Source organism: Acomys minous (assembly GCF_964271855.1).
Source record: "Acomys minous genome assembly, chromosome: 2".
Lineage (NCBI taxonomy): Eukaryota > Metazoa > Chordata > Mammalia > Rodentia > Muridae > Acomys > Acomys minous.
In genome coordinates, this window is record NC_140484.1 from 104,292,118 (window position 1) to 104,317,173 (window position 25,056).

Consider the following 25,056-nt stretch of genomic DNA (forward strand, 5'->3'; position numbering starts at 1 on the left):
TTCTCTGTGTGGTCTTGGCTGGCCTGGACTCACTTTGTAGACCAGGCGGGTCTCGAACTCACAGCTTTCTGCCTGCCTCTGCCTCCTGCATGCTGGGATTAAAGGCGTGCACCACCACGCCCAGCGAGGACAGAGATTTTCCAGGTCAGCCTGAGCTATATAGTAAGATATTTGAAGAGACTGGTGTCTGTACAAGGCACCCCAAGATTGAGTTCTCGGCACAAAGGAGATGAGGTGCTCCAGAGGGGCAAATGCAGGAGATAAGACACAAAGACGGTGAAGGAAGACATGGGAAGGGGGGGGGCACAAGGGAGAAGTGGAAGGGACATGTGTCCTGGGTGGGGGGATGGACAAACGACTGCCTCAGCATAGAGAGAAGGCAGTGTATAAAGGTCAAAAAGGGGAGGTGGAGGGCATCCTGTTAGGATGAGTTGGTTTATTTTGATTGGGCATGCTAATCAAGTGAGCCAAAAGGCGAGGTTTGATTGTTGGACTTCCATATTTTGATAGCTGGACCTTGGTAGTCAGTCTCAAGAGAAGGTAGCGGCCAAATATGGGAAAAGACCTTGGTGGCCAGCTTTAGAAAAGCAATCTAATGTTTTTTTTAGAAAGGCAGAGGGAATAGGGGAAGGGGCAAGGCCTTCCAGGGGCTGGCTAGAACCCCTTCACCATTTTTTTTTTTAGTTCAAATGTAAAACCATAATTCTTTATACATATACGCAAACACCTATGTATATTTTAAAGTTTCTATATGAAAGTGTATAAAATAAAAATCTTTAGAAAATGGTAACAAGGCTTTAAAAACTGTTTTACTGTGCAGATTAATAAACTTTCGAGTAGGGCATGGTGGTGCACATCGGTAATCCCAGCACTTGGAAGGCAGAGGCAGCCTGATCTCTGTGAGTTCGAGGCCAGCCTGGTCTACAAAGCAAGTCCAAGACAGCCAGCACTCCAAGAGAAACGCTGTCTCGAACATAAAACAAAAAACAAAACAAAAAAAAAACAAGCAAATAAATAACAAATTTTCGCCCTACTGCTAATAGATGAATAACACCCATGATTATCAAAAACATACAGACATATGGCTATACTGTAAAGACACTTATGGCTCTTTAAAGGCACTTACAAATATTGTAAAGTGTCTTTACAAATGATAGGTCATCTCTACTGATGAGATGAACCAATTCAAGCCAAATTAGAGTATATAAATGCAGGTTTATTGGGGGCAGCTCTAGTGTGGGGGTCAGTGGAGCTACCACATAGAGGGAGACAGAAAAGCAGGGCCCTGTAATACGTTGGGGCTGAGGGATGCTGGGAGAACCTGGGGGCCAGGTCTGCTTTGGTTAGATGGGCACCTCAGTGGCTTGTCCAGGGTCTGTTTTGTTTTTGTTTTTTCCGAGACAGGGTAGACCAGGCTGACCTTGAACTCACAGTGATCCGCCTGCCTCTGCCTCCGAAGTGCTGGGATTAAAGGCGTGCGCCACCATGCCCAGTTTGTACCGGGTCTGAATCCCACCAAATATATTATAAAGACACTTACTTGGGCTCTCTTGAGAAGCCCACACCCAACTGGATATGTCTTATTTTCACCCCTCACCCCAACACCTGTCTTTCTACTAACCTTAAATCTGTTAAAAAAAAATTTTTTTTTTTGTATTTTCGAGACAGGGTTTCTTTGTGTTAGCCCTGGCTGTCCTGGACTCGCCTTTTAGATTAGGCTGTCCTCGAACTCACAGCAATCTGCCTGCCTCTGCCTCCGGAGTGCTGGGATTAAAGGCTTGTGCCAACATACTCGGCTTGTTTAAAAACCTTCTAATAAAGCTGGGTATAGTGGTGTATGCCTGTAATCCCAGCACTTGGGGAGGCAGAGGCAGATGTATCTCTGTGATTTCAAGGCCAGCCTGGTCTACAAATTGAGTCTAGGACAGCCAAGGTTACCCAGAAAAACTCTGTCTTGAAAAAACAAGAACAAACGAACAAAAACTACGACTGTGTCACACCAACTTACTATGAGATCCTTTTTGGCAGTGAAGTCAAGAATCCTGGCTCCACTAGAGTGGAATTTCTGAAAAGAAATTCCTTAGGGTAGGGGCTGGAGCGATGGCTCAGCGGTTAAGAGCAGTAGCTGCTCTTCCAGAGGTCCTGAGTTCAATTCCCAGCACCCATATGGTGGTGCCTCAGACGTCTCTGTAACTGCAGTTCCAGAGGCTCTGACACCCTCCTCACAGGCATACATGCAGGCAAAACATCAATGCACGTAAAATAATTACAAAAATTTTTTTTCTAGGCTGCTACCTAAAGTGTGCAATTGTGTTGTGTCTTCAGTCACTCTTGCCCCATGCCACGTTCAGTCTCCTTGAACTACTCAGTCTGTTCTCCAATCAATGGGCTCACGCCTTCTTCCTCCCCTCAGCCTTCCCAGTAGTTGAGACTTTAAGGTGTGTCTCCACCATAATAAGTTGAAAGGTGAATTTGAAGTCATTCACACCTGCTGCCTCCCAAAGACTATTTTGAAACAGCTGAGTATACTGGGGGAAAAATTGACGTTGAATTTTGCTCTGTCAAATGAGCGCCCATGTGTGACCATTTAATAAAATTGTGGCGCCTTACAGTTTCCAGGAGACTGTTGGAAAGACATTGAAACGGGCAGAAAAGATTCCTGGGGGCTCTGTATCCAGGTGTGCGCTTATTACATTTTAGCTATTTTTCAGCTATGCAAAGTTTTTGAAAAGGGTTAATGCAATTGATGTTTGCACATAGAAATAAAAAAGACCCTGGTGGAAAATCTGTCCAGTAAAGGCCTAGGGGCCCTGGGGAGAAGGGTGCGTGTACGGTATGGCATCTCAACAACAAACAACTAACTTTGGACTCAAAAAAAAACGTTCTTTTTGTGGACTAAACCTTGTGGAGTCAAGGTTTGGTGAGTAAACACTACTGGGCGGAGGTCCTAGGGGAGGAAGATAATAAAAAGCCCAGGGCAGCGGGGAGGTTAGGAGTGTGAAAGAGAAAGCCCCTGGGGAGATGGCAGGGGCGGGACTGCCCCTGGGGAGCCGGAGGTAGAAGGGTGGTGGCCTTGGAGGTGGGGGTATAGAGAGGTAGAGGCTGACTGGGTGGCATACGCGGTACTTGCAGAGCGGGAGCATGAAACCTAAGGCCGTATGCGGAGCCACAGGTAAGCGGAGCCGAGCACCCTGTGTAGCCAAGCCAGAGCGAAGGAAGTAAGGCGGCGGCCGGGCGACACAGGCGGGCAGAGCGCCGCACACTTGTCCCCACCGCAGCTTGGGGTGCGGTGCGGAGCTGACAGCCTCGCTGCTTCTACTCTTCCTCGGCACCATCTAAGTCCCGGGCCAGCGGGAGCTGGAGGAGGAATCTCCAGACTTGAAACCCTTGAGGGCACTGGGCTGGGTCCCTCTCCCTCCCTACCCCCCACAACCCTCAACCCCCGCCGTGGAGATTTTGGACTTGGGCTTGCTGGCCAGACTGGGGAACGGGCTCCGAGGTGCTAGATTCCCAGTAGCCATCTGGAAAATGGGACCCTCACGGTGGGGGAAGAGTTCCTCACAGCAGCTCGCTCCGTCTCACTTCCTAACTAGGGGGACCCGGATGGGGCCTGGGCTGAGGGGAGAGGTGTGGCAGGAGCCCACTCTCCGTGTCCGTCTCTTTTCCGTCTCCAGTGAGCTTTCAGTGGAGCCTGGATTTGAAGACACTTCCTTGAGCCGGCTACCTCTGAGGTCTCCGGTGATGCCAATCCAGGCCTTTGTGAGTCCTCTGATCACAGGCTCTGTCCCACCGGCAGTCACGCGGCACACAGTCTACCTTCTCTACAGCTCAGTAAAGTAAATCATGACAGGGGCGGGTAGCCAAGCGCCCTTATGACCTACACCTACGTTAAACGTTGCAATTGAGTCTCACACACCCCCTCCCCCTTTTCAGGTGAGTGAGATAAAGAGACTATGTAGCTGTCATAATTATACGGATTAGTAAAGTTTTAGTAGCTTTAGAGATTAAGAAAGATTTTTGTCTTTAATTTTGGAAAGGAAGGTGTTCCTCTTGTTTAAGTTTTGTACGTTTTTTTTTTTCTAGAAAGTGTTAAAGGCTTGGGTAGTAAGTGCTGTTTCCTGTTTACTGTCAGAAAACTAAAGTAAGTGGGGGGGGGGGGAGGCTTGCTGTTTTTGATCTCTCTCAGCTACAAAACAGAAAGAAGCCCCTAGGGCTTAGTAAGCACATCCTTCTCTTACTACACTCCCACATCCACGCACAGGCCTCCATCCTCTCCTGGAAGTAGGGCGGGGCAAGATCTAGAGTGAGAGGACCCCTCCCTAACTCTCACCCCCATTTCAGAGATCTTCCCCTTTTCGGCCCCACTGCGTTTTAATGGGAAAAAAAGAATAGTAATTTTGTCTTCTGGAAAAGTGTAGTTGGCCCAAGACAGTTTATGGATTTTCCTGTGCTCACTTCGACCTTGGCTGCGGCTTTGATGGTCGCTGATGGCTCACATGACACACAGCAGTCTCACATTTATCGTTTCCACGTGTGTTAGATCCTAATGGGTCGGAGGCTTGCATAGTTGAACTGTTGCCTGAGCTTTGGATAGCTGGTCCCAGAAACAGCTTGAGCAAATCTCGTCTACTGGGGAATCCCTTTCTTTTTTAGGGGAAGCATGAAAGGAAAAATTATGCTTTCAGGTGAGGGCGACGTGCCAGCCCCTACTTAGCTTAGATGCTGGAAAAAAAAAAACAAAACCGAGAAAGGACATGTGGCAGTCCTTCAGCACCTGTGCTCTGTGCTTGCATGAGGGGCCCCCAGTAGGTTTGGTTTGGAGCAGTACCGTCCAAAGGGGATTTGGGGGCACCCCACAATAATACATACTGATGCGCCTCAAGCACCCCCTCCCCCCATGCCCACTACCCCCCACCCTTTACATGTTTTTAATTTCCCTGATGCTGAAAACCTTCTTAGGTTCCACTGGGCCATCTGTTGCTGTCATTTCAGTTTAGAGTAGAGAGAAAGGAGAAAGGCAGACACAGCCTGGCCCTGTTACCCACCGGCATCTTTCACCTTGACCGGCTTCCCTCAGCTATGAACTAAGGACTGAGCTGCCTCCTAAGGATTAGTTGAGGCCCTGTGTACATGGTCACTCACCGCTGGGCCCCAAGTCATATTTATAGCGAACATAGAGAAATCCATTTATTTTGGCTTTTGGAAGGTGGGGTTTTCTGATCATTTGCGCTGCTAGTAAAGCAGAGAGGAGTGACAGATAACAGAGCTAGCAGGAGGAAACGGTTCAGAAACTTGAGTTTACATGACCTACAGAAGGGGGCAAAGGGTCAAGGGACAGGAGAGAAAACGTGAGTGCTGCTTTGTTTGGAGGCCTTCCAGTGTCTTTTTTAAAAAAAGTATTGAGTATGCCAAAAGTCATATGTTGGATTATCATTTTTGAGCCCTCAACCGACCCTGAGGAGCAATACGAGGAAGTAAAGGAGCAGTGGGCAGGCAGAGCCTAGTGCTGAGGGACCTGAGGTGTGTGGAGCCAGTGTGGCCCGGAAATGGGACTAGTGGAAAGGAGTGGGCATGCCACAGGACTCTAAAGGGACCAGACATAGCTATTGCTTGTAAAGCAATTGCAGAGGCAAGAAAAAGGAGAATACTTAGGAATAAGTGAAGGTCTCTCGCATGTCATATTCAGGGACTGAACTCAGACCACCAGGTTTGGAGGCAAGTGCCTTTACCAGCTGAGCCATCTCACTGGCTTGTGGATACTTCTCTTATTTGGGGTGGTGGTGGTGGTGTGGTGCATTTACTTTTAGGAGCACTTTATGGCTGGTATCGTCTGGAGCCCTTCCCAAGCATTACCACAACAGACCTTTGCGTCAGATAATTTATTGGTGAGGAAATGGGAGGCTCGGAGGTGGACTAGGGTCACCTGACACTACGTAGTAGCAACATTGGCATTGGAATAGAGGTTTCTGGAGGGGAAGGGGTGTGTGTGTGTAAGTAAGTAATTGCCTACCATGCCTGAGGCCCCCTGCCCGGAGTCTTAGGACTGCAGACAGCCGGGGCAAAGTAACCCAATGGGCATTGGATTTCCTCACAGTGGAAATTCTCCCCTGGGGGGGGGGGGAAGGGAGGGAGGGAGAGAGAGAGAGAGAGAGAGGACCATGTAGAGCAGTTCATAAAGGTGTTTCAGAGATGGGCTCAACTTAAATCACTCCGCCACTAATTAGTTTGGAGCTTGTGGCCCGTGGTGACTGAGTGTCTTTGGAGGGGGCTGTGGATCTGGGGAAACAGGAGCTTTGATTTCAGCTGCCCTGGGAGCGCCTCACTGGGGCTTCCTCTGAGAAAGGAAAGGGAAAGGGGGAACGGAAGTGGAGGGCAGTGTCTAAAAGTCTACTTGGCTGAGAAGGTTGTCGGTTGCTTCCTACCCACCCACTCAGACCTTTGTCGCAGTGAAAGCAGGACACCCCCCCCCCCCCCCCCCCCCCCCCGTGGATCTTAGCGCCCTGGGCACTCTGAGAGGGAATGGAGGAATCGGTTCCTGTTAGGCATGCCAGCAGACACCCTCCTTGGCTCTGCGGTTTGCTCGGAGGGAGGCTCTTGCCTTCAGGTGTAGCGGGCTTGCAGTGCTTTGGGCAGAGTGCCCTGGCCAAAGCTCTGGGTAACCTGACCTCCAGAAGGGCCAGGTTCTCCCAGTGCCTGAGTATCTGTGTGCTTTCCTCTCTGTTGCTCTTGGTTCACTGTGGTATCTTTCATAGCTAGTTTTTGCTTGCTCCCCACTAGACTTCTGCTCTAAACCGGAAGTGACATTTTCGTGAGGCTGAGCGGATATGGCTGGCCTCCTGTTGTGGATTAGTCGGATGGGGTGGATAGACCAGGTGGCCAGGACTCAGACTGAGCAGTGGGACAGAAGGCTGACTGGTCCTCACTGGCTCCTGGCTCCTCTAAGGTTATTTGTTGCGCAGCTCTGGGGAGCTCTCTGGGATGGAGACGAATGTGCTTTGTGGTAGAGGAAACAGGGTTTGTGGCAAAAATTAAAGCTCTTGGTCAGAGGGCAGCCTGCCTTGTAAGCTTAGTGCCGGCGATGCAATTGCAGTTCAGTGACCGTGGGTAGCAGCTGAAGGTCTGCGCCTCAGACTACGGTTAATTGGGAAGGGGCAGTTGTGGTTCTGAAATGCTGTGCCCACCTGCAATCCCAGTGCCCTGCAAATTGAATCTGGAGAATTACAAGGTCAAGGTCAGTCTGGGCTGCATAGGGAGACTCTGCCTCCCACAACCGCCCCCCCCTCCCCCAAGATCAGACCAAACCAAACCAAACCAAACCAAACCAAACCAAACCAGACAAATCTAGGCTGCCTACATGGCTCGTCATGGGTTAGGGGCTTGACATTCCAGAGTCAGTGAGTCATCAGCTAGCTTGAATGCAAGACCCTACTAAGCCTTGCAAATTTAAGATCCTTTAAGGTCTGTTTAAATAGGAATACAGCGGGTGTATCCCCACCTGTTGTCCTGCTGGTTTCTTTTTTCTTTCTTTCTTTCTTTTTTTGGTTTTTCGAGACAGGGTTTTTTTGTGTAGCCTTGGCTGTCCTAGACTCATTATGTAGACCAGGCTGGCCTCGAACTTATAGCAATCCTCCTGCTCCTGACTCTGAGTGCTAGGATTACAGGCGTGCATCACCACGCCCAGCTTTCCCTGGTCTCTAAAACCCTCTCACATTCAAACCACTGCGTCCAGTTATTCAGTATCGGTAAGCTGTGTGTGGCCTCACTCTTCTAAGAGAAAACAGATTAAGCCAGTGCCTACTGGTTCTTAGGACATACAAACCTGTCACAGGTGTTTGTGCCATCAAGACAGGACAGTCACTAGGGGTTGGGTCTCTAGAATGAGCACTATGGGGCTGAGATCTTTCTGGTGTGTGTGTGTGTGTGTGTGTGTGTGTGTGTGTGTGTTGCCAGAGAGGGACACTGTGTCTCCAGCTAGACAGCTTGGCTTGCTGAAATTAAGATAAATGTGTTGTTCTTGGAAACCAAGTCCGCAACCACGGACTTGAAAAATTCCACTAATGGAGAAAGCCGTGTTCGTTTCTCAGTGCCTTTGCTGAAGCAAACGCTCATAATTCCCTGGATGTAAGCACTTGAGAAGTTAGCACTGTGGCGTCTTCACCGTTGCATAAAGCTGCTCACGCAGTACAGCGCACCGCCCGGGCGTGCTCTGGTCTTCTGCCCCTTGGTGGATGCTTTGGAGTACATAGGTGTCACATCTGTGAGTGTGTTATAACGGCTTGACTGTCCACTTGACTTTCACGTTTTCTTGCGACTGATTGTGTTATACATGTGTGCTACCCACATTTGGACAGAACCTTCTGCACAAAAAAAAGAGGCAGGTGGGTGGGGATGTAGCTCAGTTGGTAGAGTGCTTGCCCAACATGCACCAACCCCAAGGTTCAGTCCCCATGATCTAGAGGAAGTGAGGGGATCACCAGTCACCTCCATAACAAGCTTGCAGCCAGGCTGGGATATACGGGACCCTGTTTAAAAAAAAAAAAAAAAAAAAGAGGGAGGAGGGCGGCATTGCCATTTCCTCTATAATCCATGAATATTAGATAAAAATTATCTTTTAAATTGGCTATAAAAATACAACTTAAGATTTTCCCAATAAAAACCTAGTTATTAATATTTATCTGCTTTTAATCACAGTTATACATAATGATAGGCAGGTCATTTTTGTAATCTTTTATCCCCCTTTTTATATTAAATGGTGCTGCCTCCGTCCTTGCACCAAAGTGATTCTTTTCTATTCTGGAATCTAATCACCCATGTTTCTCTTCTTTTCAGCACTAACTTAGAAGTTTTAATATTCATATTTAATTAATTTATTCTGTGATTAGTCAAATTTTAACTTCCCCTGGCATAAGTTAAGGGCCTTCAGACGTTCTCTCTTCTATTGTTTCCTCCCCAGCTCACGTACCGTGATGCTTCACAGTCATTGTCAACCTGACTAGATTTAGCGTCACCTAGGATACAGGTCTCCGAGCATGTCTGTGAGGCTGTTTCCAGAGAGGCCGCACTGAAGAGCAGACATACCCTGTGTGTGGGTGGCGCCATCCTACAGACCGGGAGCTTAGGCTGAAACAGAAAGCGAAGCTGAGCTCAGTGCCAGCATCCATCTCTTTGTTAACTGTGGGTGCAGTGCGACCTGCCACCGTAGCAGTTTTGTGGTGGCCATGCCTTCCTCTCCTGGATGGGACTTGTCCTCAGACTGTGAACCAAAATAAATTCTTCCGTAAGTTTCTTTTGCTAGATATTGTTGTCACAGCCACGAGAAAAAAACCAAATACACTTACCATTATTATACTGTATTTTAAGTTCTATTAAACTTTTTCTTGCTTTTTTCCCCCCCAAGACAAGGTTTCTCTGTGTAGCCTTGCCTGTCCTGGACTCATTTTGTAGACTAAGCTGGCCTCAAACTCACAGCAATCCTCCTGCCTCTGCCTCTGGAGTGCTAGGATTAAAGGCGTTTGTCAGCACACCCAGCTTGCTTCTTAAATTAAATGTTTCATGTTTTATGGTCAACATTGGCTTAGACTCTATTCAAGTTTATTATTGTTTTCTTGCGCCCATCTCTTCTTGACCAGCCTTTTCTTCTGGAGGCCAATTTCCTCTATACTGATGTGCATAAGAAATAATTGTGTGGGAGGTCTGATCATAGCAAGCTCCCAGATGATATGTTTCTAAATATTTATTTCATCCATTGTCTTGGGAGTTGCTTTTTCTAGATGGAGGATGAATATTATCCTTTAGCTCACTAAAAAAAAAAAAAAAAAAAGAATGACTTTTCCCAGCACTTGGGAGGCAGAGGCAGGTGGATCACTGTGAGTTTGAGGCCAGTCTGGTCTACAGAGTGAGTCTAGGACAGCCAAGGCTAAAACGGAGAGACCTTGTCTCCAAAAACAAACAAACAAAAAGACTTTCCATTGTCTTCTGCCATCCATAGTTATGTGGAAAAGCCAGCTGTCCACTTATTAGGGGCCAAGTGGAAAGATCTGTCCTTTTTTCCTGGATGCTTTCAGGGGTTTGTGTGTGCGTGTGCACACACGCCATTTTGCACTTTGACCAGTGTGTGTAGATGGGAATTTCCTTGGGGTATTAGTTAAGATCACAGAATCAGAGATTAGGTGTGTCTACAGTCTCCTCACATTTTGATTCTTCCTAATTTTTCTCCTTCTGGAACTTTAATTAGACGATGACAGCATCTCGTATCTCGCTCCTTTACTCCCTGTTTCTCCTTACTTCCTTTCCAACTTTACCGGCTGTGTCTGTCTGTCTGTCTGTGCTGTGCTCTGGGTCACTTTCTGAGCTAATTAATTCCTTTCCTTTCTAGACAGTCTTTCCTTTCCTCCTCAGATCTTACTGGTTGATGTGAAAAGCCTTGGCCCCTCTTATCCTTAATTTAAATGTTTACAGAGCACATTTACTACCAGCGTCTCCTATATTGCATGATTTCAGTGTGTGCAGTCATTTTGGGTCCTTAATGGTGGTTTGTCTCACCATGTGTTCAGGGACTTTTTTTTTCCCCTTAGTCTTTTTAATTTGTTTATTTTGTTTCTGAGGCAGGGTGCCATTAGGTAGCTCTGACTGGCTTGGGACTTGTAAGACCAGGAAGGCCTCAAATTCACCAGACACAGTTGTTAGGGCTCGTATAAAAGAACAGACCCTCCTGGTGGCTCTCTCTCCTCTCTACTTCCTCTTCCTCTTCCTCTCTACTCTCTTTTCTCTTCTTACTCTTCCTGTCTCTCTCTCTCTCTGGGGTACCCTTCTCCCCTTTCCTTCTCCCCCCATGCTCATTTAATAAAACCCTCTACAACCTATCTGCTGCCTGGTACCTTTATTACCTTATTACCTTATCTTAATGCTTTATATATTAATCATAAAAGTGGTGGCGCACGCCTTTAATCCCAGCACTCAGGAGGCAGAGGCAGGTGGATCGCTGTGAGTTCCAGGCCAGCCTGGCCTATAAAGCAAGTCCTGGACAGCCAATGCTACACAGAGAAACCCTGCCTGAGGGGGAGAAAAAAAGGGCCTCAAATTCATAGAGGTCAGTCTGCGTTTGCCTCTTGAGTGATGGGATTAAAGATGTGCATGCTCAGGAGCTTGGAGATTTTACGGGTCAGGTTCAAATGACCTCAAGCCTGGTACCCTTATCCTTAGCCCAGACACACATGTAGCTGAATATTAAGGAAGGTCAGACTTAGCTCTCACCAGTTTTCAATGCACCTTATTGAAAGCCGTCCTTTTGAAGGTTTTCACACTTTTTTTATTTATAATACTTATGATATCTTGTAAAATATTTAATGTTTTGGAGGAATGTACATCTTATTCTTCTGTTGGCACATTCCTTAACCTTCTGGTAATGGTAGAACCATTATAGGCTTCGATTGCTGCCAGATTTAGTTCATGAAACCATCGTAGCTGAAAGCTGCCAGGTGAATTTCATAGGCCTATTTGGAAGGAGGCCAACGATGACGTGTATGTCATCTTGCCAAAACCTGGGCTCACGTCTGTCCTCTCTCATGCCACCTTCACTGCCATCTCTAGTCTAGGCTGGTTGTGCTTGCCTGAACTCTTTGAAATGCCTCTGACTCAGTCCCTCGCCACAGTGGGTTCTGTCTAGATAAAGCACTAAACACTCCACACAGCAAGTTTCTCTCTTTCCAGTTCTCGCAAACTTTCCAAAGTTGATGTCAAGCACTAAGAATATATTGGCAAAGGACTGGAGAGGACATCCCTCCACCCCCCAAAGAAGATGTACTCGTGAGCTTGCGAAAAGATGGTCCACATCCAGAAAGCACAAATGGAAACCACAGGATGCTAGCACCTCAGCCCCACTGGGTGGCAACGCAAACCATCAGCAGACGAGAAAATGCAAGTGCTGCTGAGGAAGTGGGGAAATTGGAAGCCTTGTGTCTTGTTGATGGAAGTGTAAATTATTACAGTACGCCGGGTGGTATGGAGAGGGCAGGGGCACAGTGATGCCTAGGATGCCTCAGGCCTTGGTTCAGGCTCCACTACTGCTCCTGGAAAGGAAGGGAGGAAAAAAAAAATTGGTATGCAAGTTCTGGAAATAATTAAAACAAAATTACCATATGGCCCAGTCATACCTCTTCTGGTTTTGTACAGACTGGAGGACCACAAGCAGGAACTTGGACAGTATTTGAATATCTAAGCAGCATCTCTCATAGTGTGTAAGAGGTGGGTGTGCCCGAAGTGCGCTTTGTAGACAAAACGTTGTCAACAATGGGCTGTTGTTCAGCCTTGAAAGAAGACATAGGCTACAACGTGGATGGACTCTGAAGGCATTATGCTCAGTGAAACGAGTCAGTAGCAAAGAAGAAAGACGGCGTGAGTCCACTCAGAGGACGCACCTTATGCAGCCAAGCTCACGGAGCTGGAGGTGGGAAATGGCTGCAGGGTGCTAGAGAAATATCCAGAATGGGGAGGGTGCTCTTTCAGTCTGAGAGGATTGTGGAAGTGCTGGGGTGATGGTAGTGATGGCTGCATGGTGATACGAAGGTGCTTAATGTCGCACAACGGTACATTTACAAGTGGTTAAATGGTAAATCTTAGCTGGGTGCAGTGTCACACGCCTGTAATCCTGGCACTCTGGGAGGCAAAGGCAGGCGGATCTCTGAGTTCGAGGCCAGCCTGGTCTACAAAGTGAGTCCAGGACAACTGTGGCTACACAGAGAGACCCTGTCTCGTAAAACAAAACGAAACAAAACAAATCTCTGTTCCCTCATCTGGAAACAGGGTCAGTGCACTGCTTTATTGCTCTGTGGGGTTGATGTACATTTCATACAGGCTGTCACTGCAAGTGTGAGGTTTCAAGGTGCATTTTCACATGAAAACACTTCATTACTTTGCCCCTCAATTCTTCTCCCAGCTTAGAAATACCATTTATCCACCAAACACAGACTATCACATTTCTTCTCTAGTTCGTCGCGTTAGCACCGGGCGGGCACCGAGCTCGATGCAAGCACCAGCATTCTGCACCATTTGACTTTGCGGTCTTATTTTAGACACGGGAGTCTAGCGCTCTCCAAAAGGCAGTTATCATGATGCATTTCCAGTTGTTGAGAAGCGGATACGTTTCCCTTGGCAAGTCCTCACGTCGGTCAGGTGAGCCAGTTGCACCCCACCCATTCTTGGGTGCTGCGTATCTGAAGGATAAGCCTAATTGTTTAAGCAGTGGGCTGCCTCACTGAGGCCTTGGGGTCCCTCAGTTTCATTCGTTGATTTTCATAGAGCCCATAATGTGGGCTAGAAACCCTTTTTTGTTTGTTTGGTTGTTTTTGTTTTGTTTTTCGCGATAGAGTCTCTCTGTGTAGCCTTGGCTGTCCTGGACTCACTTTATAGAACTCACAGTGATCCACCTGCCTCTGCCTCCCCGGTGCTAGGATTACAGGCGTGTGCCACCACGCCCGGCTTAGAAACCGGCCCCCCCCCCCTTTTTTTCCTCTTCAGAAGTTCTGTTGTTTGAAAAACAGCAGGTAAACACATGGGGCTGTGAGTTTTGTATAGAAGTTTGTGACGTCTCTAAACAGCTGTGATGTGTGGTTGGGTCTGCAAACTGTCATCCAGGGGCGTATAGTGAGTGCATCGCAGTGGTGGGAGGGTACTTTTCTTTGTCCTTTGGGCTCTGTGTGGTATGTGGCACGCGTGCCATGCTGGGCAATTGTCCCACCACAGGGTTCCTTCACCCGCTGCTTCAGGACTGCAGCGCTCAGTCCTACTGGTAGTCACGCATTTCCATACGTTCTCAGCAGTTAAACTCAGGATGTTAAGACTCGGGTTTCAGTCTTGTCCTGTGTGCATGTGTGAGGAAGACGGGGAGAGAGAGAGTGGGAGAGGGGGAGAGAGAGAAAGAGAGAGAGAGAGAGAGAGACCCCCTCTCACTTCCCAGTAAAACTCAGACAAATGGTAACCTCACAGATGACCGGCTGGGATGGAGTGGCCCCTGGTCTCAAGGGGATGAGGACCCTGAACTTGTAGCAGCTGTGTGGAGGTGAAGACTCTCTGGTCACCATGCATGTGGAAGCAGTTACTGGAGATGCTATTTCCTGCTCTCTCTGGATGTCTCTGAATAGGACAATTTCTTGACTGCTAAAGGAACAGAATGCTGTAGTCTCAACTCAGATTTTTTGGAAAGTTTGTGTGTGTGTGTGTGTGTGTGTGTGTGTGTGTGTGTGTGTTTGTATTATGTTTGTGAGCACCAGTGTGTACATGCTGGAGCACATGCTTAAAGGTCAGAGGATGACTTTAAAGAGTTAGATCCAGGACTTGAACTCGGGTCACCAGGCTTTCTCGGCAAGCACTTTGACCTGCTGAGTCTTGCTGGTCCATCTTATATGCTTCTGAATGATTCAAGGCGGGGGGAGGGGAAATAGTTTTCTGCTGCTCATTTGTGTTGGACTGATGTTGTTGTGCACTGTGTAAAGATGATCCTTGCACATTCAAATGCTGATTTATATACCCAGAGAGTTGAGTACCGGCGGAACTCTGGTATTGTCATAATTATGAAGCATCTCCTGCCTTAGTGTTCTGTAAACATTTTTCTCCATCACCTTCTGATTGGTTAAAGAGATACTATCCAGTAGCTGGGCAGGAGAGGAGAGGGCGAGGGGGGGGGGTGTCTCAGCTGGGGAAGAGAGAGGAGTCAGGAGTCACTATGGGGCACAGATGAAGAGGCAGGTGACAGAGCTGGAGGGAGATGGCAGGTAACAGGCCAGTATTTGTGGGTTAGAACAGCTGAGTGGCTGCCCAGCTATAGTGCCCTACGCTTATAATAAATATAATAGGTCTCCATGTCATTCAGAACTAGGGCAGGCATAGAAAGCCATGCGGTTACATGTTTGCCCAAAGATAAAAGGCCCCCATATTCAGATTACAAGGCCAGAGACATTCCTACGAAAGGCGATTAGGAGCTGGAGAGAAGGCTTGCAGGGGGGGGGGGGAGCGCTTGCTGCACAGGCACAATGAAGAGCTGAAGTCACAATCCCAGCACCCAAGTAAAAGCTGAATGTGGCCACGCCCTCGCCTGTGGCCACGCCCTCGCCTGTGGCCACGCCCTCGCCCGTGGCCACGCCCTCGCCTGTGACCTCAGCGCTGTAGGGTGCAGACATGGGTTCTGAATGGCCTCTGCCCATCTGCCTGGCTTCAGATTCAGTGAGAGGTTGGAATAAGGCGGAGAATGATGAGAGCAGGGCACCTTGCCTTCTGTCCTCCCCCAGCAGCTAAGTGTGCATCCACACAAACTTACACCAACACTGCTTACCAACACTGCTACCCGGTTATGTGGCCAGTGCATGCATGCTATGGCAGATATGAAGGTCAGAGTTCTCTCTCCCTCTCTCTCTCTCTCTCTCTCTCTCTCTCTCTCTCTCTCTCTCTGAGCAATTAGGAACAGAAACATTCTTTTCTGGTTTGTGTGTGTGTGGCGGGGGGTGGGGGTGGGGGGCGGCGGCATTTCAAGACAGGGTTTCTCTGTGTAACAGCCCTGACTCTACTCCTTTGTGGAGCAGGCTGGCCTTGAACTCACAGAGACCCATCATGCCTGGCTATCTCAGAACTACCACCATGCAAGGTAGCAAGATTTAGAGGATCCCAGCAATGGCTAAGTCTAAAGTTATCTACAAGAAAATTAGGATTAGAAATCCTCTATTTCTGTACTCAACATCCATGATGAAGTTGCCCAAGCCCATGTTTCATCATATTAGTGAATACTACCTGCTAACCACAGAGAACCCTCTCCTGTCACCAAGGTGGTTTTTATATTGCTTACTTCATTAAGAAGCAAAACCAGGACTGTGGGGGAAAAAAAATTTGTGTGGGTGTCACAAAGTCATCTGCATATTTTACCATCTTCTTCTCAGCCGAAGCATTGACAAGTTGCAAGTTGGCCAATATTAACCAAGCGATAAGAGAGCAACAGGCAGCCTGTCAATCACTGGGGAGTGGGGGGGGGGGTAAAACCTCCACCACAAGCCACCTGCAGACCTTCAGCAGTGCCTCCTCACTCCCTGACAGTTCTGCTCATCTGCTCAGAAAATTCTAACATATTCTACATTCTGTCTTCCAACTTAAAAAAAAAAAATCTTTGCTAAGAATATTTTGGCAATCAGATGCTTTTCAAAAACAACAAAAATATCCAAGTGTTTATTGGCCTCACCTTCTGTTCTCTACTTTATTGGAAAGAGATGTTCTATAGTACCGTGGGTGCCTTTCCTGTTGGCAGGTTCTTCATGGTCTGACCTTGAACTTCAGACTCTTGCCTGCTTACTGTCTCTCTGGAAGGGACAGGTCTTTCTGCTCTCACAGTATTTCCACACACTGCTCTTCATGGTATGTTTTGTTATCTGGCAAGTTAACGCTCTGGGTCCAGGGTCCCTTGTTAACTAAGTTTGGGAAATAAATGTGAGTGAAACAACTTCTCTTGCTATAAAGTTCTCCCCCATCGCCCCCTCTCTCATTTTTTATTATTATGTACACAGTGCTCTGTCTGCATGTACACCTGCAGGCCAGAAGAGGGCATCAGATCATATTATAGATGGTTGTGAGCCACCATGTGGTTGCTGGGAATTGAACTCAGGACCTCTGGAAGAGCAGTCAGTGCTTTTAACCACTGAGCCATCTCTCTAGTTCCCCCCACCCCCCTTTTAAAAAATTTGACACAAGGTTTCACTGTGTAGCCATGGCTGACCTGGAACTCAAACTGTAGATCAGGCAGGCCTTGAACTCATAGCTATTTCCCTAGTTCTGCCTCCTGAGTGCTGCGACTAAAGGCATGTGCCACCACCTCCTGGCCTGCTACAAAATTTCTAAAAGTACTTACTTGTTGATGGAACTCCCCTCAGTCATGAGCTTAGAGTCATATTGGGTCACCTTTTCTAAACTTGCTGGCACCAGAAATCTTCATCTGTCTATCACTAGCGCATCTTAAGCAGATCCACGGAGCTCGTGTCCCACAACGTGTGTCAGGGACAACGGAGTCATAGGCCAGGAAGTAGGTGGGGGTGTGCACACAGACCTTAATTCTTGAGGTGTCTGAGGAATCCATGGTGCTGCCTCACATGATCCCTCAGGGAGTGAGAGTCATTTTTTCGTTTTCTAAAAATTGCACTTGGCTAGGTGTGATGGCTCATGCCTTTAATCCCAGCATTTAGGAGGCCAAGGCAGGCAGATCACTGTGAGTTTGAGGCCAGCCTGGTCTACAAAGCGAGTCCAGGACAGCCAAGGCTACACTGAGAAACCCTGTCTTGAAAAACTCAAAAACTAAAGAAACAAAACAACGCCTTTAATCCCAGCACTCGGGAGGCAGAGGCAGGCGGATCGCTGTGAGTTTGAGGCCAGCCTGGTCTACAAAGCGAGTCCAGGACAGCCAAGGCTACACAGAGAAACCCTGTCTCAGAAAAAAAGAAAAGAAGAGAAAACAAACCCAAAATTGCATTTGTGTGTACATATATGTGTGTGTACATACATGTACATGTATGCCACAGTGCACCCATGGAGGTCAGGGGACAACTTTTAAGAGTTGGTTCATTCCTCCTACCATAGGGTGCTGGGGTTGACTCAGGTTATATGAGGCTTTGTGGCAATGCCTATGTGCACTCGTGTCAAGGCCCCTGCGAGAAGAACAAAGGGCTTTAGAACTCAAGGAACTCTGCCCACAGGTTATAGCACAGCCACAATGAGTGTCCTCGGAGAGGTGGAGCCCCGAGGACTGGGTGTCCTGAGGACCTCATGCTGTTATGGGGTAGTCGCTCTGCTTGCTGCCATCGCAGTCTTCCCATCCTTCCTAGTCTGTGAGTCGTATGAAAACTCCTAAGGGGGCTTCTCACCCCCCTCACTGGGCAGTATCATTGGCACTCACAGCCATAGTCACGCGTTACTGCTGGAGCCGATTAATGGTTCAATCACCACCCTTGGGAGGAATTTAGAGAAGTAGATTGTTAGTAAAGTTAAGATTAGTGTTTAGTGGCTCTGATGTAGAAAATCTTCCGGGAGGGGGCTGGAGAGATGGCTCAGAGGTTAAGAGCACTGTCTCCTTTTCCAAAGGTCCTGAGTTCAATTCCTGGCAACCACATGGTGGCTCACAACCATCTATAATGAGATCTGGTGCCCTCTTCTGGCATGTAGGCAGAACACTGTTACATAATAAAATAATAAAATAAATAAATAATAAAAGTTAAAAAAATCTTAGGGGACAATTTGGAGTTCAGAAAGACACACTTTTTAAAAAAAATTTAAAAAGATTTCTTTATTACATATACAGTGCTCAGTCTGCATGAACACCTACATGCCAGAAGAGGGCACCAGATCTCATTATATAAATGGTTGTGAGCCACCATTTTGTTTCCCAGGACCTTGGGAAGACCTGTGAGCCATCTCTCCAGCCCCAGAAAGGCACACTCTAGGGATTTTTTTGAGGCCAAGGAAGAACAATGGCAGCCTGACTGGCACTGGCCGATGATGTGACTCTCTTGCTAAAGCTGGGCTGGTGATCAAGGTGGTGATTAATTTCTTGTACCCATTTTTGCCCTCAGATTCCTGATATGATTTAATAAAAAGTTGTTAATGAGGGAGGAGGCCACGATTGGGATGTAAAGTGAATAAATAAATAGTACCAAAAAATTGTTAATGAGGAGATGTGCACTTTGAGGATTTAAAGTAGAAATGACTGATTACTTCTTTATATACACGTTTAAATTTGTGATTCTTTTAAGATTTTTATAAGATCACTGTTTAAGATAAATAATAAGGTGGCGCATACCTTTAATCCCAGCACTCTGGGAGGCAGAGGCAGGCAGATAGCTGTGAGTTTGAGGCCAGCCTGGTCTACAGAGTGAGTCCAGGACAGCTAAAACTACACAGAGAAACTGTTTGGAAAAACAAACCAAATCAAACCAAACCAAAACAAAAAGATAAATAATAAGATAATTGATCTGTTCTTTGTAACTACAAATTGCAGCCTGCCAATGAAGAGAAACTGGCTGAAAAATTACCTTGCTTGCTCACACTTTGTTAATTTATAACACGTTGCTTAGTTATGTATGTATGTGGGTTCTTGGGAATAATTGGTTTTCTTTCTTTCTTTCTTTCTTTCTTTCTTTCTTGTTTTTTGATACAGGGTTTCTCTGTGTAGCCTTGGCTGTCTGGACTTACTTTGTAGATCAGGCTGTCCTTGAACTCACAGCCATCTGCCTGCCTCTGCCTCCTAGAGTGCTGGGATTACAGGCATAGGCTGCCATGCCCAGCCTCACTTGTAACTTTTATACTGCTTGAAAGATTTTTCTGGAATATTTAAGCCGTGGGAGGAAAAAAATACAGTTGTTAGAGTGTGTTGAAGCTTACTTCATCCACCCTGTGTGTGTGTTTCTAGCCCCGCCCCACCCACACTGGCTGAGTCTGCTGAGTGATCAGTTGCCAATTCTATGCCTTGCCTCAGTTTACCCCGACCTGTCCAAAAATGGCCTTTGACACACTCAGCTATCTTGTCAGCTTTCTTTCTTTCTTAAATCACATTTTGGATTTTTAAAGTAGTGGAGGATGTTACAGAATTTCTGATCCTCTGGCCTCTACCTCCTGAGTGCTGAGGTTACAGATGTGAGCAGCTATACCTACTTTTCTGCAGTGCTGGGGTTGAACCCAGGACTTAGTGCATGCTTTGCAAGCTGGCACCTTCTTTTAATTTTAAATTTTTTAATTTTTAATTTTTTATTTATTTAAAAAAATATTTTTTTAAGACAAGGTCTCACTATGTAGCCATGACTGTCCTGCAACTTGGTATGTAGCCAGGATGGCCTCAAACTCACAGAGGTCCTCTTGCCTCTGTCTCCCAAGTGCTGGGAGTAAAGGTGTTTGATACTGTACCTGGCTGTTTTATTCTATTCTGTTTATTTATTTGGGTTTTCTAGGTAGGGTTTCTCTGTGTAGCCTTGGCTGTCCTGGACTCTCTTTGTAGATCAGGTTGGACTTGAACTCATAGAAATCCGCATGCCTTTGATTCCCAAGTTCTGGGACTAAAAATGCATGTGCTACCATGCTTGGATTTTATTTTATTTTTTAAATTAAGAATATTGTACAGCAGCTATAGCTTAGCAACTGTGTGTGTGTGTGTGTGTGTGGTGTGTGTGTGTGTGTGTGTATGTGGTGTGTGTGTAGCTTGTACAAGACCATGGGTTTGGCTTCTAGTGCCAATAAACAAGCAAACAAATAAATAACAAGGTAAAAATGAAATATAATTATCAAGTTAAAAATAGTCGTCCTCAGCTGGGCATGGTGGTGCATACCTGTAATCTCAGCACTCTGGGTGGCAGAGGCAGGTGGATCGCTGTGAGTTCTGAGGCCAGCCTGGTCCAGGACAGCCAAGACTATACAGAGAAACCCTGTCTCAAAAAACTAAACCAACCTAACCAAAAAAAAAAAGCCTTCCTCCTTTTAAGGATTTATTTTTAGTTTAAATGCATGAGTGTGTTTTACCTACATAGATGTCTATGTACCATATGTATGTTGTCTGGCCTCTATGTAGGCCAGAAGAGTGTGTTGGATCTCTCATAATTGGAATTACAGATGGTTGTGAACCTCCAGGAAGGTGCTGGGAACCAAACCCAGGTCTTCTGGAAGAGCAGCCGGTGGTCTTAATGGCTCAGTCCTCTCCAGCTCTTGTGAGGCATCCTTTGATAAGTTCTTTAGAGGCTCTCAGTCTGCAGTTGTAAATTCATTTTCTTAAACCTCATCCACTTTAAAGGCCCAGCCCTAGGGACTGGGTTGTTTTGAACCAACCACATGTGCTTCTGGTCAAACTGGGGATCCTAATAGGGTAGCTTTTGAATTCTGAGCACGCTGGGTGTTTTAGGGATATTCTCCTTCTTCAGTGTGTTTGTAGAAACAAACAAGCTGTCTTGCTGCTTGCTTCTAGAGTTTTCTGTTGTTCTCCCATGTCTGATGAGAAACTAGCCTTTATTCTAAGCCCAGAATTGATCTTTTTAAAATTTTTAAAAAATATTTATTTATGGCCAGGCGTGGTGGTGCATTGCCTTTAATCCCAGTACGTTGGGAGACAGAGGAGAAGCAGGTGGATCTCTGAGTTTGAGGCCAGCCTGGTCTACAAAGTGAGTCCAGGACAGCCAAGGATATACAGAGAAACCCTATTCCGAACAAACAATCATATATATATATATATATATATATATATATATATATATATATATATATATATATATATATATATATATGTATGTTGCATTTATATGAGTGCTCTATTTGCACGTAAGCCTGCATGACAGAAGAGGGTTTCAGATCCCATTATAGATGGCTGTGAGCCACCATGTGGGTGCTGGGAATCAAACTCAGGGGCCTCTGGAAGAATAGCCAGTGCTCTTAACCAATGAGCCATCTCTCTAGCCTCAAGAGTTGGTCTTTTTTGTTTTTTGTTTTCTTTTTTCAAGACAGGGTTTCTCTGTGTAGCCTTGGCTGTCCTAAACTCACTTTGTAGACCAGGTTGGCCTCGAACTCACAGCGATCCACCTGCCTCTGCCTCCCAAGGGCTAGGATTAAAAGAGTGTGCCACCACGCCTAGCTAAGAGTTGGTCTTTTGCCTTTCTTAGTAGTAGATTTTTTTTTCCCTAATAAGGAGTCCTTCTAGAATAGTTTCATTTTTAGAAGAAAATTCACTTGTGAACAAAAACAACAAAAAAGTCACCCGCACGGAAAAAAAAAATACAGGAAACAAACATACAAGACAAAATTTCAATCAGTGTTACCCATTCTAGTTCATAGAAAATGAGAGTGGAGTTTAATCTTGTGTCCTTGAAATTTTTCCACATTATCTGGAGCAAGAATTGTTCTTACTGTAATTGAAGACCAACAACCCACGTTACTAGAAGAAAAAAAAAAAAAAGACAAAAAACCCCAGAGTGACTACAGCCAGCTTTTCCAATGACGTAATGCCTGGTGGTTACTGCCAGGTAGTGGCTTTTATTAAAGCCAAGTTTGTAAGACTGGGACTAGTAAAATTTGAAATATTTCTCTTCAAGTTTCTCAGGATAATAGTGTCATCTTAGAAAAATGGTGCTTTGCCAAAATGAAAGACTTTTCCTGATCTTTACGGCAAGGGAGTGTGAGGTGAGAGTCCTGTGCAAATGGCATGCGGAGTGTATGATTAAGGGCAGATCTTTGAGCGCCCCACCCCCACCCCCAAGTCTGCGTTAACTGGCGTTGCTGCTCACATTCAAAGGATCCCAGACTTCTGGGGTGTGGGGGGGGACTATCTTGTCATTAGACCTTTCTGGATTGACTGGCGGCTGCCTCACCCAGATGCTGGGCCCTTGGAACTCAAGTTTAGGAGATCTGGAGCTTTTTCTATATTTTCCCCAGAGAAATACTTTGAGGTGTACCATTATTTTTGTTTTTAGGGTGAGGCTGCCAGCATGTACTCAAGTGAAATCATAAGATGGGGCTTTATACCAGGAATTTCAATTTCTTTACAGTCTGCAGCCGGTTATTTCAACTGTGTGCCTTTTGAATAAAAGCATTTAGTCTTATGCTGTAGAGATTACATTCTTTTGCTTTTGGAAAAATATTTCCTGTTTGGTTCAAGCCACGAAGGCCTGTTAGGGACTCACATCTGGACGGCACAGGGGAGGGGGCCTGTCTTCCACCACCGGAATCAAGCGTGGCCCCACCTACCCGGACTTGCTTACTTTCCAGGCCTCTGCTGGGGACATGGAGGTTTCCTCCTGGCTTGGAGGAGGGGAGTCTTCTTGTCTGTCTGGTTTTGAATGTCTCTCCCTTCAACTTGCGCCACCCTCATCTTCACGTTCCCCTAGTTTTCTGTAAGCTTGAATATTTTCTGTATAGGAGAGAAACTGTTGAGTTTTGGGGGTGGTGGAGTTTTCCTCAAGTGTGTGTGTGTGTGTGTGTGTGTGTGTGTGTGTGTGTGATGGATGGGGTGTTGTGGCCCAGGTTGCAGGGTGCCCCAGGTGGTCTTTCTGCCTGCTGATTTCCCCACAGATAGAAGTCTGCAGTCAGTCTTGTGACCTCTCAGCCGTTCATTTATGTTCCTTGCTGCCCCCCAGGAAACAGAAACTAACCCCCACTCTCAGGTTAATCAGGCCGGGCCATGTCTTGCTGATTCTAGCAAGCATTAGGTTCTTCCTCCTCTCCCTCCCCCCCCCCCCCCCAGTTAGGGTTTCTCTGTGTAGCCTTGGCTGTCCTGGACTCATTTTGTAGACCAGGCTGGCCTCGAACTCACAGCGATCCACCTGCCTCTGCCTCCTGGGATAAAAGGCGTGTGGGCCACCGCCGCCCAGCTAAGCAGCAGGTTCTTGAGAACACCCCCACAGATCTGCCCCTGTGGCCTTTGGGGGGGGGGAGGTCAAGCACCACGCAGCTCTTTCCTGGGGACAGCCAGTGTCTTGGGAGCACTGCCTATGAGTTCTTTGAGGGGGTTTTAACCCGCAGGGGAAATGGTTTCATGGTGTGAAACAGGGCATAACACATTCATGGCATTTGTCCTGACCACACACAACCAGAAGGCATGCCAGGAAACTCTTGACAAGCACCTAGGCTCTGGCCTGGTGACCTTGGCTGGGTGCCTCTTCCAGCAAACCCTAGGAGCAGAGGTCAGCTTCTCCACGGGCTGATTGCTAATGTTCTTTGTCAATTCTGCAATCCACACCTCACAAGGGGATTGGTGGTCCAGATGTGATGACCATCCTTCCTAAAACACAGGCCCAGGTCTGGTCTCTTCATGCACTGTAGGTTAGCGGCCCTGGGATCGGGGGTGGGGGGTGAGTATTTTGAAAGCGGTCGATTCTGAAGCTAGCTCCCATGGGGACAATTGTGGCCTGAGTACCCAGGTACCCAGGGTCCAAGCAGCCCGCCTGCTAGCTTTTCTTAATTTCTTGGCCTGCTCGCTCCATCTTGTTGCATACCCATGGGAAGGCACGTGACCAAGTCCACGAAACAGCTGCTAAACGGAAAGCTCGGTGGAGGAACCGCTCACATTTCCTAAGCGCTTTGTATGGGAAAGACGCAAAGGAACGTCTTTGCGGTGGGGGTGGTGGGGCCCGGGAGGGGAGCAGGAGTTATGTTTCACAAGCCCTAGCTGCTGTCGTGTGTGAGTTAGGAGGCGACTAAGCTAAGGCAGTGTGGAGGGGCACATTGGAAGTGATTATGCCTATAGGACAGAAAGTTGGCCAGGCCATGTCAGGTCCTATCATAGGCTGAGGTGGTATTTGAACTCGGGCCTCAGTGAGTCATAGAGCCCTTGATCTTAGTTTATGAGGCTTAAAGAAGGTTCCTCAGGAGTGCTGCCAGTATCTGGTAAGCCTTGAGGGTGGCATTACAGAGATCTGGGAGGAGGTGCCGTAGGAACCCACTGGGTGTTCCACCATAGGGGTGGATTGATCTGAGAGCTTTCCGCAGAGCTTGGAATCAGACAGGCCTCAGCTCTTGCTTGGTTTGCCTTCTCTGTGTATAGCGAGAGAAGGCTGTGGGCACTCACCTGCTCCTTGGTAACTGGAACCCAGAGAAAAGTTGGTTGTTGCCGCAGTTAATTGTGTGTGGATGGTGCTTAGATGGATGGGAGGCTGAGGCCCGAGGCACTTTTGGGAAGCTGGGGCCTTGGTCTCAGTGAGGGGCGGACCCAAGGACAATTGTAGGCTGAGTTTGTCTCTGTGACAGATAGAAACAGTCTCTGAGTGATTTGGTGTCCTTTGGGTCCATCTGGCTTCTATGTGGAGAACTTGACAATCCCAGTAAAGATGTAGACCAGGCCTGCCTGGGCATAGGGTCTGGCCTGCCTGGGTGTACAGTCGTCAGGCCCACACATTGCTAAAGGCATTGCTGATCATGTTCGTGAGGAGCCTGGACTTCCTTGATTACGTGTTTTTGTGTGTAGAGAGCATGTGCCTTCTTCGCCAACAGATGATCTTGGCTTCTTTTATATTCACTTAGTCATTGCTACCAAATAAACCGTCAACCCTTGATGTCTTTATTTTGATT

General features: G+C 47.1%; 1 protein-coding gene across 3 annotated transcripts in view; it reads left to right on the plus strand.

Moving 5' to 3' along the window:
• The first annotated feature begins 460 nt into the window (after positions 1-460).
• Positions 461-25,056, plus strand: part of LOC311588141 (protein FAM169B-like) — a 90,240-nt gene continuing 65,644 nt past the window's right edge. For 2 of the 3 annotated variants that reach the window (XM_084765629.1, XM_084765628.1), the window contains exon 1: positions 461-3,172. Coding sequence is in view for 2 of the 3 variants with exons in the window: in XM_084765628.1 (XP_084621754.1) it covers positions 3,142-3,172 (31 nt within the window). In the remaining variant the exon portion in view is untranslated. Of the gene's footprint in view, positions 3,173-15,177; positions 15,381-25,056 lie in introns of those variants that run through there. The other variant, XM_084765627.1, reaches the window with a different exon arrangement.